Source organism: Mercurialis annua, linkage group LG2 (genome assembly GCF_937616625.2).
Source record: "Mercurialis annua linkage group LG2, ddMerAnnu1.2, whole genome shotgun sequence".
Classification (NCBI taxonomy): domain Eukaryota; kingdom Viridiplantae; phylum Streptophyta; class Magnoliopsida; order Malpighiales; family Euphorbiaceae; genus Mercurialis; species Mercurialis annua.
In genome coordinates, this window is record NC_065571.1 from 7977117 (window position 1) to 7990482 (window position 13366).

General features: G+C 30.6%; 1 protein-coding gene across 1 annotated transcript; it reads right to left on the bottom strand.

Annotated features, from left to right (window-relative positions):
* Positions 1 to 2058: 2058 nt before the first annotated feature.
* LOC126667802 (glycerophosphodiester phosphodiesterase GDPDL3) lies at positions 2059 to 8312 on the bottom strand. The gene is made up of 9 exons (XM_050360890.2): positions 8089 to 8312; positions 7353 to 7646; positions 6676 to 6788; positions 6006 to 6507; positions 5491 to 5529; positions 5090 to 5374; positions 4359 to 4501; positions 3034 to 3517; positions 2059 to 2658 (listed from the first exon to the last, which is right to left on the bottom strand). Exons 1-9 carry the CDS (start codon positions 8222 to 8224, stop codon positions 2363 to 2365), a joined length of 2292 nt encoding a protein of 763 aa, XP_050216847.1. The 5' UTR covers positions 8225 to 8312; the 3' UTR covers positions 2059 to 2362.
* Positions 8313 to 13366: the final 5054 nt, after the last annotated feature.

The window sequence follows — 13366 nt, forward strand, 5'->3', positions numbered from 1 at the left end:
TTCTAACCCTTTTCCTTTAATCCCAATAATCCGTTCAATAAAAATTACTTTAAATTCCCGATATCATTAAATTAAATCCCTCTTGACTTAATTTATCAAAATTCACGACACGTGGCACGACTTAATTATTCTAAAATATTTGGGGTATTACAGATTTGTTCCCGTCCACTCTGGGTTTATCAGTATGCTATGTCATACTTACGCTGGGATCATTTCAATGCTGTTTTCCATAATCATAGTATATTAGTATAAACTGTTTTGATTTAAGGATTTTTTTAAACTTAATAAATGTAAATAGTATTGCGAACTCATCTCAGTATATCTGACCCCGTTGTTTTCCCAAATTTTCCAGGTTTATGATTTAAAAGCTGGTCCACTCCGATTCTTTGATTCCTCGGATGTTTTATGTTATTTAAAATAGTTATTATTTTCAAACTCTTAGACCGCAGTAGAACTAGTTTATAGATTACATTTGTTAATGCACCTTGGGATTATCGATTTGATCGATTATTTATTATTGGCATGTTTACTCTGGATTACATTATTGTTATATATAAAGTATGCTGTTTAGCATTTTAGATATTTAAGCTATTTATATTAGAACTGTAATATAAATTGCTAGACCTAGGTTGGAGTCTCGATTGCCCCCGAGCAGTTTTCTGCAAGTTTAAATGTTTAATTGTTTTCCGCAAGGCTTGCTACGGGTTTTGGTACGACCATACCCATACCCTAGCGCCGGTCACGATTCATGAAATTGGGTCGTGACACATTGCTATGGTGGTATGGATGTTAATGATTTCTAACCACATAGTTAAATATGAGAAAATGATTAAAATAACTATTACAGGTAAATTATATTCCATATGCTATAATTTCCTTCATACTATGTAGGACCGTAAATGAACCGAGCGCCTTAGTTCCCGGCTTAATAAGAACTCGGCTCTTACTCGTCCTTTGGTCTAAAGGAATGAGTTTAGACACTAATATATGTTCATTTTATTCGAATATGAATTCGCGAGCTGGTTCAATTAGTGAACTTACTCGTATAAGAGCTCTATTAAAAATTCATAATCTTATGAATTGACTAGTATGAATTCGATTAAGAGCTCTCGAACCGACTCGTATGCAAGTAAAAAAAATAATTTTGATTAAATTTTTATAGTTTATACTTAACTAAATGAATTTGGTATGTTTTCGTCTGTTTAAATATTAAACAATATTGGTTCATGTTTGTTTATTTAAGTGCTCATTCATGTTCGTTTAGCAATTATATAAATGAATTTAAACTTACTCGTTTAGCTCCTAAATGAATGAGTTCAAGTTGTTCATTCAACATATAAATTAACAGTACGAGTTGAACCAAGCCAAACATGAATGTCGCACAATTTAAATGAACTGAGTGGAGTTAAGTATTCAAAGTTCGAACCAAGTCCAAACCGAACATGAACACTTCATTTATATAACAAATTAAACATAACACCACAAAATTCAATTTGGTTCAATTCGCTTAAGGCCATTGTACACGGTGTTTTAAGGATTAAACAGATTCGAAATTTAACTGATTTGACCGCAAATCGTAAGTCAGTCTGCTTCATTTTTTTTTAAAGCCAAATTTTCATTTCAATAATTTAAATCGAAAAAAAATACGAAGAATAATTGAACATATTGAACGGTCAAAAAATATACTCCATCCAATACATAATATTTGCTGCTATGAGCTATTTCACATAGTTTAGGAAAATAATTAATGTCTTCATTTGCATAAACTTTTACAAAATTGTGCATATTAATTATTATTATTATTATGTGTTATTAGTCTATTTAATCTGACTAAATTATTTATTGATAGGAATAAAATTGAAAAAAATTAAATGATCTTACAATATTTTAAAATGACAATTATTATCTATCAATAAGCCGATAGATATTTAAGACCGGAGGGAGTATCTTATTTTCTCTTTAAAGAAAAACCATGTGTCATTTAATGGGATGAATTGATATATGTTATTAATATTGAGATCATGTTTTTTTTGTGCATATGTTATCAACAGGGGAACAAGAAAGAAGCTTACTCAATGTATCAATCCATGGTTACATAAATATTGATCTATCCATCCCTCAACTTCTCTCATAAATAATACAAACACCAAAGAATACAAAGATATGTTACATAAATGAAACAGATTATCAATTTGTCTTGAACTTGTTCTCTAAAAATACAAGAGGAAGAATGAACATACCTACCATAATAACAATACAAAAATAATTCACAGCCATCACTTTTCATTTAAATAACCAAAATTATTTGCAAAAATCTCTCCTTCATCCTACAACAATGAGACATGCCACCTGTTTTCTGGTCTTAAAGCAGCAAAACAATGGTGAAGAAAATAGCTAGGTTTGACAGGAAGATGCATGCTGCTATACTATGCTGCCCATTTGGCGGTGGAGCTGCTGTACTTCCACCTGGGCTTGACGAAGGAGCTCTAGCTGTAACGGAGGGCAGAGGTGACTCTTCCACGTCAGCTTCTGTTAGCACGGGATTAGGAGCCTCAGCTGGTGGCAAGTATTCAGGCGTAATTAGCTGCAAAAGACCGCCTGGTTGAACAGGGCTCATGTAGGAAGGTGTGTCCTTGCCCAATTTCAAACATTTGTTCCCTGCAATTGATCAAAGCAATCAATTATTAGTGAAAGCCAATGCAGTAGGGAAACAGAAATGCTGAAACGGAAAATACTGAATCGGAAAGTGAGCATTTTTACAATAGGTTATAAATATAGAGATTCGGAGTTTCAGAAATCTTTCCAAAAACAAAAACGAAATGCTGAAACTTAGAACTCGAGAAGTCTCCGTGCAACATAGGTGAAAACGAAGTTTTCGTACTGTATACACTCAAGCATATGAGAGAGCTAAGATTTCATCATAATATGGTCATTTTAATATGTAAACTACCATCATGGAAGACCTTTGAAAATGTCCTAAGTATGTTTTCATGTCAACTAAAAAGGAAAAAAGCATACAGAAACTTTACTTACTTCTATATCTATCTGATGTTTTCGGAAAGTCTGTAATAACACCACTTATATTGGCTCCCATGAAATAGGAGTTGACTTCCACACTTGGGTCCGAGAAGAAGTCCCATGGTTGAGATACAAACTCATTGCTGAAGAGTTCTACGTAAACAGGGAGCCCAGCTGCTTGTAGTTTCTGGACAACCTCTGTAGAACCTTTTAGGAAGAGTACATCATCAGGGAATACAGAATCCTTGCTGACAACCACAGAATTGGCAAATTTCTTGATTTCTTGAATGGTCGCATCCAGAGCATCTCGAATATTCTCATCAACTTTGTATACAAGCTTGTATTTAGTTTTGTCCTTCAACTTCATTAGTACGGCACTACTGGAGGACTGAATCATAACATCTATTGCAGTCTGATTCTCATAACCGGCATCGCTCAAGACTTTAAGGACTGCATCAGTTACAGGCAATTGCTGCTTCTCTATAAGATATGCTGCATTCTGGAACAAACAGAAGAGACGACAAAACTGTAATTTTTCTACTGAAAAAATGCTGAATGAGAAATGGAGACTAGACCATTCTGAAAAAAAAATTATTTTCTGGCATGGAGCTATTCCATCTTAAATGTGAAAAAAAAAAGAAGATTTGCATTCCTATATATGACATATCCACATGTTGAAACTTGATGGTTCATCAAGTTCTACCGACATATCACAATTTATCAATCACTGATGAAAGTGGTACTTGATCAAATGTTACACCACCACTATATTCAACCAAGTATATCGCCTCACAGAAATATCGACCATACAAAATTGGATCCTAAAATGCCTTAGTTGATTTTTCATCATGCAAAATTGAATTTCAAGATGTCTCATCGGAATGTTGATGGCGCAAAGTTGTATTCTAATCTGATCTATATAAACTCAATTTTGCACTCGTAGATAGCCAACTAAACCACTTTGAGATGTGATTTTGCGTGGTTAGCATTCCCATAAGACTAAGTCGGTCAGAAGCATTATCCTGGTGCATTATTTTAAGGTTCAATATATAATTTGACAACAAAAAAAGGAGTTCAAACACAGAATTGCCAAATCAGGATGAGTTTAGACACTACTGACGTAATCACTCCTCTAAATATGATCAGTTTTAACTACTTTGGGCAATCAAAGCAGCACGATGCATATGCTGATAGTTAGAAGGAAGACAAAATACAAAAAACTGAAAAAGGCATGGTCCCTCGCCAAAATTAAGCAGCTAAGCAAAAAAATTATCTTGAATGCAGGAATGGACAGTTTAAAAGGTTAATAAGAAGGTAATATCAGCACAACAAATACCCACCTCGATACTGATCAAGACACCAGAGAGAGTGCTAGCATTCTTTGCGAGGGTCAAGAAATCAGACAGAGATATAATTTTCCCAGCACTTCTGAACTTTGGATTCCGAAACAGTGCATAGTTTGCAAAAGGGTTGGATATTGCAGCTGCAAAGAGAACAAAAAGAATATAAATACAACTGTAGCTGATGCTTCACAGACAATTTGTTGTAGGATGTAACAGCTACCCCAAGAAACAGAGCAGAATACAGCAGTTAAACAACTTAATTGCTTGATTAGCGTTCAGAGGTACCATATGAAATGGTTATAGAAAATATGAACAAAGGCAGCATCCGATGCAGAATCTTGTTCATGATCATTCTGTCGAGTATATCATTTTTGTTATACCAGATAAACTAAAGCATGCCATGCACCAAAATCGCATATTAAAATACATGGAGAATCATTTCATTTTGCAATTGTATATAAATTTTTTGTATATTTCTCAAGCAGGATAAATTCTAGTTATGAGGCCTGAATAGATTGCCCTTAGAATCAAAACATTCTTTGAGTTATAAACCATTTACCTTTCCTTTGTTCTTAAATATTCTAATAACAGTGAGCATCTAATTTAAGATGATTAGGAGTAATAAGTGACACACGCACTTAAGGAATCGAGGAAAGGAGCAAGTCAGAAATTAGAATATAACATAGATGAAATCTTGAAGGATAGTCAAATGAGATTCAGTAACTTACGAGTTAAGCTTTGAATCTGGCTCCATGTCAAGCTAAAAGTATATATTCCGCTGCCTTTCTTAAGCTCTGGAACTATTACAGCAAGGCTACTGTAGTTGGACTGAGTAATTGTTGTACTGTCAATGAGATTTATGGAGCTTAGGCAAAATGGTACTCCATCCTTCGACATTTGAACTGAACAGTCGATAACATCTGCACCGTCTGAAATAGCCTTCTGGTATGCCAAGTTAGTACAACCAGGGTAATCTCCACTAGCACCATTTCTTGAGATGACCAACAGATCGGCTACAATATAAACGAGGTGAATGAAATAGGTAAATGTACTTTCCCAAAATTTGTAGTGTTACGGAAAGTTAAATCTCGCTATAACAAGCATTATAACATTGTACATAAAGCCTTACATTGTTTAGTGGCATTTTTGCCCAGCTGAAAATAGCAATCTGCATTGAAACACAAGAAATCAGCATCTCAAAATTATTCATAACTTCAGAGACAAAATAAACCAGTAAGGTCTAAGGACTGCATTTGCTGTTAAATTGTCAACAGAACATTTACAGTAAAGTTCATTACTAGACCAAAAAAGGAGCGAGGAAGAAAAAAGATATGGGCGTTCACAAGAACTCAGAACTTCTGACTTTATGTTTGAAAGCAACATGTGAATTTTATGCACCTAGACTATCGATAACAATATTAACGTCTATGAACTATTTAATTATTTAAGTTCAAGATGTGACAAAATTAATACTATGAAGAAAATGAAATAAATGCACTTCTGATGTTTACACAACAAAATATCCGAGGTCATTTTAAGTGATGTTTGCATGAACAGTGCAATGAATAAAAAGTTGGCAGAGGATGTCAGCTACAGAATGAAGTTAAGAGGTATGATATAAGAGTGAATGAGAAGAAGGCTCACCTAATGCCCCTGATGCAGTGATTGGGAAGTCAGACAGCACACCATCGACGGAGAAATCACCATTGTCAACAAAAGATAGATATTCAGACACTGGATCATAGCTATAATTGAAAGCAAAAGGGACATCATTGTAGAACTCTGATGCAAAAACTTCTAGCCCCGCCTTGTGGGCATCCAGGACAACAGGAGTATGAGGTTGTAAGTAAAGATTTGTATCAACAGGCCAAATGTAACCCTTGGGAATAAGAATTCCAGAGGCAAATGTCTTGATAAACGTTAAATTCCTTAACAAAGAACCATAAGTTTGGTTTGTCGAAAATTCAATATCATTCGGTCCTTGAAATCGGAAGACCAACTTTGTTGTTTTAGGATTGAACCGTGAAGCAATACCCCTCAAGAAAGCCACCTCAGGTGATGAGATGTAATTGATTACCACTCTTTTAGATAGGGAAAGTACATAACTTCTCATGCTCAAATTGTGCTGCGTGTAGAATGCATCATGCTGCAAAAGAATCAAACAGAAAAAGCTAGTTGAAATACTAATTAGAGAAACATATTTCACTGAATTTAAAGAAACAAAGTAACAATAATAGTGAACATACAAAAAGCAAAAATAGGAAATCTTCACTCCTAAAGAAGGCGTGAGAAATAAATTTAATATAATAGCTACCTGAATATTCAACCATATGCCTGGTGGTTTTAAGCTAGTTACATTCTCAACAGATTGAATTTGAAACTGATTGCCATCGAACTTATTAGATCGAGAATAAATTCCTTGTGTCACTGTCACCGTAAAAACATTAGTCAGAATCAGAGTTCACAATCTGAACTGCAAAATGGAGTAGCAAGTTACTGATAAAAAAAAGTTTTTTAGAAAATCAAACCAAGTACTAAAAAGTATTAACTGATGAGGCCACAAGCACAACTTTCTTTCTAGGTAAGAAAAGTCAAACATAAGAACTTTTATCCGGACCAGAATCCAATGATTAAAATACTTAACTCTGATCCCTCCAACTCTAGCATGTATTAACCAACATTATGTAAAGATGCTAATCCAAATAATAGATGGACATCTATATTGCATGGGAACTTCTCAAATCCTATGTTTCGGAATTTATTTCTGAAAAAGCTTCAAAAACTCTAAAATTCTATATTTCCATTTCAACATTTTCCTTTGTAACCTGTCTGTTTCCGTTCTATATAGATCCACATTTAATACTACTCGAAATTAAAAAATTCTCTCCAATATTTAATAAGTTTATAAAGCATACTCAACTAAATACATAGGCATCAAAATCTGAGAGGTAACAGTATGCAGAATGTAGCTCAAGATAAGATAAGACTCACAGAAGACGGAACGCAAGTCACTGAAAGTGAAATCGATAGAAAACCATCCCTTGGTTGAAACTCCATTAACAAAGTAAGTATTCTCCTTAAATTTTGTAGATAGTGAAATATCAGTAGAATTTTCAAGCTTAATATCAGGAGCACAGATTCCAACTCCATCTTTAGTTAACTGAACATCACACCATAGAATCACATCAGGCACGCTAGTCATCAATGCAAATTGATAAGCAATCGAGCTAGAATCTGGAAATATTCCGGAAAACCCGCCACGTGCTATAACCAAAGATGGATTTCCTGCAATAACATGAAATAAATCAGTAAGTAAGCTTACGCAAAAACATATAATCATTTACCACAACAGTTTCCTATAATTAAAGACTGAAACTTGATTCAAGTGATGCAATTTGCAGTCTTTTCTCAATGCACAACCTCAATAGAAAATGAAGTGATCCAATTCCTTCGGTTAATAGATACCATAATTCCCAAGAAATTGAATTTTGTAAAATTAAAAGTAGCTGCTTTTATCAATGAAAATAGCAGAACCAATAATGGGGATCAAAAAAAGATTTGAACTTTTCTTGAACTTGACTAGAGCATTTTCTTTTTCTCAGCAACCAAACAGAAAATTCACACCCCAAAGAAAAATACATTCACTTCAGGTACTACTAAACTTGAATTTCTCGCATGCATTATCATTCATCAGTATACAAAATTAGAGAAAAGAAAAGATACGAACCGCTCAGCGTTGGCAAGGGAGGAGGAGTAGATCCCTGAGCTGAAACAACAGAGAATAAAAAACCAAGCAGCACGAATGACACAGCAGCTACAGAAACTGTACACATGGCTGCCGGAGAGCTTCGCCGGCAACTCATAATTATATGTAGCTAGTTCCGGTCAGATTTTCTCGGGAAATGTGTGAGATTTTTTCAGAGAGAGAGAGAGATGTTAAGACAGCAAGTTTTGAGACTGGGTGTGTTTTCTGGATTTGTATTTATATAAATTTATTAAATTAAGTTAATGAGATTATATTAATTAAAAAGTTTATGTGATTAAAATTATGATAAAACATGAAGGTTTAACGTGATTACAGTGCTCAACTTGAGAGGCTACGCGTATCGCTGAGCTGAGCTGATTGACTTCACCGTTTGTTTTTGGAATTTGGATAGAAGTTTCGTGTAATAGTGGAAAGTGTCTGTACAGTTATAAGTAGATTTTTAAGACATCAGCTTTGTTAATTAAATAGATAAGATTTAATTACTTAAAAACCACTAATCTTGAATTTTTTTTTCGTTTATATTCTTATGTAGAAAAAAATTCATTTATACCATGACGTATATATTTATGTTTCATCTCTACCCGAGGCACTAAATTAACCTCTTTTCATTAAAAAAAAAGTTTAAAATAGTTCTTCATTTTTAATCTAAGCTAATTAGAGTTTAATTAGAAATGAATTTTTTTCCTAAATGAAGGACTATTTTAAACTTTTTTTAAATGAAAAGAGGTTAATTTAGTGTTTGGGGTAGAGGTGAAGTATAAACACATACGTCAGGGTATAAATGAATTTTTTCCTAGATTAGGGTATAAACGAAAAAAAAGTTTAAGGTGGGTGGTTTTTAAGTAATTAAGCCAATAGATAAAACTTGTCTGGATAAAAAATTAAAAGTAGAAAAATTGTATTTATAATCTTAATTTAAATTATTAATATAAATATAAATAATTTCATAAACAATTTTTTTATTAACTAATAAAAATTAAAGTTGTACATAACGATTTAGAAAAAGCAGTTTAATTTAATAATTATAGTTATAATTTCATATTTATTCTAATTATTATATAATGATAATTATATCGTAGTAGTAGTATTTATTATAATAATGTTAATAGGTTATTTATTTTATAATAAAAAAAGTCTATATAATTTATTTAACTATATTGTTCATTTCAATTTAATTAATTTTACTAATTTTCAAAATTAATATATGCGCCTAATTTATATGTTAATGCATATATTTGATTTAAATAAATAATTATTAAATTAATTAATTTTATATTATTTTATTTAATTAATATGATTTACTTTGAATTTTGAATTCTTACCTTTATTTTATTTTTGGGTTATTATAATCATGATATTTTTACTATTATTACATAAAATTACATAGATATCCTTAATATATTATTATAAGTAATTGATACAGAACTTTCTATTTAACTATAATCTATTGGCAATTTGGCATACTTTTTTTCTTAAGATAAACAGCTTAAAAATTAATCTATTGGCAATTAGAGATGGGAATATGGTGATATTAGAAGAAAATCTAACTCTTTTTATGATTTCCCTAAAAATACTCTTTTTATGATTTACTATATACTCAAAGGTTGTAGTGAAAAGAGAAAAAAGAAAACACAGTACTTAACTATTGACTATTAAATATTAAGGGCCAATGTAGAAGAATTTCACAATAATATGGTATAATCCCTGTTAAATATTGATAACAATGATACTCGTAATAACTGCAAACATTTTGAAAGTTAAATTAACGATCAACATAATCAGATAATTTAAAAAAATTAGAAAAAAAAAATTAAAAGACAAAACCACAATTATATGCGAGCAAGAATTTTAAAACACCAAACAAAATTTAACTGGACAAAATATTATCATTCGTGCAAATATTAGCTAGAGACAAGATAGACACAAATAAGATTTAATTCGGAACAAGGTAAGAATAAGAACTAAATAAAAAAATCTTACTCTCTTCAATTTTGTACCCAAACAAAAAAATTAGACCTCAATTAATTCTCTAAAAAAAACAAGCGTCATCTGTCTACGCACCGAATATATTTTTATAGACATAACACAAAATTTCAACTCAATATTTGAAAAAAAAATATAACATATCTCATGTGCGCATATTGTTTTTATGAGCATGTCATTTGTACACTATTTTTATTTTTTCTTTCTATCGTCTTATAATTCATACCGAACCTCTAAAATCCAGTTTTTTGCATCCATTTAATATTTATTCATCTTTTCAAAGTTAAAACTTACACCAGAAAACTTATCTAAATTATTCTATTGGTCTATTAAATATGGCCTATGATATAATATAGTGAATTTTTTATTTGCAATATACATTCATATTAAAATGTGAACGTATAGAATGTCAACTATATAATGTGTAAATGAATATAATTTTGTTTTCTAATCAAATCAACTAATAATTAACATAATTTTGATCAAATCATAAAAGAAATACTCAATTTTTAGGCAACATTGTAATAAAAAAAAAGCTATAAAACGCATACACAGATATATACCATATATCAAAATCAAAAGGTATATTTTATAGATATTTTATTATATTACATAACAAATATAAATATAACTTTTCCATTGATTATATCAATTCAAAATAAAAAAATATTACATCCACAAATAATTGCGTTGGACCAAGTCCACTATCAACCTATGCAATGAATATTGTTCATAATGAAACAAATATTATTACAAAATAAAATGATTTAAAATATTTTAGAAAGAAATAAAAGAAAATGATTGATAGTTGTGTGTCTTGTTCTTGCCTGCACGATGCTTATTCTACGAACGAGTCAGTCAATGATGGCCCTATTTCATTTATCCGACTCGAGCCGCATAAGCCGCCGCGATTTATCAATTTGCTGATTGGATAACAGCTAGATAGGCCCCACAACATGGGCATATACAATCTGGCTATTTCTGACGTGTCATTTTATAATTAGGAATCTTTATTTTGCTTATTTTAAGATTGAGGTAAGCAAAACGCGCAAAACGGGTATGTGGATGTTGAAAGTGGGCGCCCACGGAAGAAAACGGATATGACTAAACCATTTGGCGACATTAAAATTTATTTTTTGATTAGCAAAATTTAAACGTATTTTTAAGGAGTCAATGCCTAAACAAAAATAATTCTAAACCAAAATGGAATAGGTACTTTTGAAAATGACATAATGTGATTATTATTTTCAATTTGATGTTGACCCAATTTAATGGTTTTTTAAGGGAATCAATGTTATTCCCTCAATCATATCCTCCAATAGTTTAAATTAATGTGTCTCATAATATTTATTAAAATATTGAAATTAATTGATCAAATTATATTTTCTTTGTTCTATAGTAACTTTCAATTCATACCTTAACTTTTAAATAATATTTTTAGATAATATAAAGTGAAAATATATAATTAGCATTATATTATTTTATATTTTGTTACAACCAAAAAAATAATTTAGCATTTTTATAGAATTTTGATTCTAAACAAATTTTCATATGCTGTTTGAACTAAAGTTCAATGGCAATTTATATTTTTATTAGGTGAGAAACTTAAAAAAAAAAACAAATAGATACTTTCATGATATAAAAGGTAAAAAAGATAAATGTAATTTTCTATATATTTTCTTCTATTGTATAAAATAACAACATAAATATATAATAAGAAACTTTTTGATAAGGCATTTTTTTGACATAAAAATAATTTTTCATTATTATCAAGTAGGGGTGTGCAAGAACCGAACCAAACCGTAAAATCGAACCGAACTTTGTTATTTGGTTCGGTTTTTCGGTGAAAACAGTTTGATTCGGTTTCTACTCAGGGGCGGAACTAGGTTAAGGCTCGGGTCGGCTAGAGCCCGGGCTGGTCGTCGGAATATTGAAGGTGGACTGGTTGAGATGTGTTGGAGTTGGAACGGTGAAGCTGCTGTTTCAGCCATGGTAGCCCGGGCTGCACAATTCCAACGAAGAAGAGAACTGTTTTTAGGTTTAAATTTTAAGAGCTAAAAGTCACTAATACCCTTAAGAAGAAAGTTTAATTCCAAAGGCCAAATTGTGGTCTTTTATGGTCCAACGAATGGGCCCAAACAGAGACTGTTTCTCTAGAATGAGCAGAAGTTCCGTTTTTCTTAAATGTTTAAAGTTGTTCTTAATTTTATTCATTTTCAACTTAGTTTTTCAATTTTTAGATATCATTTATCAAAAAAAAATTAACTTAACAATTTTTTTAATTTTTCTACTTTATTTTTTTATTTAAATATCTTTAATTTTTAAGATGAAATTTAACTCTTTTATCAAAAATATTAATTACAATGATTCTCTAATTTTTCTTTAAAAATCAAACCATATTCAAATATGAGTTATTATATTTATTTTTAATCATACATATTAACTTAATGTATGAATTTATGAATTTATGCAATAATATTATATTATTTAGTTTGGTTTAGTTATGTAAAAATATTTTGGATTAGTTGAAATGAGAATTTCATCGATGAGCATTATTAAAACTGATTTACATAACAAACTAAATGATGAATATTTTAGCGATTGTTATAATAACTAAATGTAATTGTCTCGTAGTGATCGAAATTAACATAGAAAGTTATCATAATTTTATTATTATTTATATATTTATTATTTATATGTTAATTTAGCTCGGGCTGGAAAATATTTCTGGTTCCGCCACTGTTTCTACTTTAGGTAAAGTTTGGTGTTCGGTGTTTGGTTTGGTTTGGGTGTTTTGAAAACCGAACCGACCGAAAAACTGAATTAACCAAACTTTAATATAAAATATATATATTTTTTAAAAATAATATACATATATACTTATATTTATATGTTTTTTTTCTTTATATCTTAATTATTATTGATATATGAGTTAATAATTGCTATTTAAACATATATGGAAGTTTATTAGACTCTAATTATTTAATATTTTAATTAATTTTAATATAAAAAAATTTTAGAAAATAAAAAATAGTGAAATTCGATTTTCGGTTTGGTTTGGTTTATTTTTTCACCTCCAAACTAAAAGTTCGGTTCGGTTTAGGAATTTTTCAAACCGAAATTGAAAAAATCAAAATAATTTTAACCGAACCAAATCAAACCGACCGATACTTATCCCTATTATCAAGCCTTTATAAATATTTTTATAAAAAAATATATAACTGGTTTTAATAATCTGACATAAAATAAGATGAAA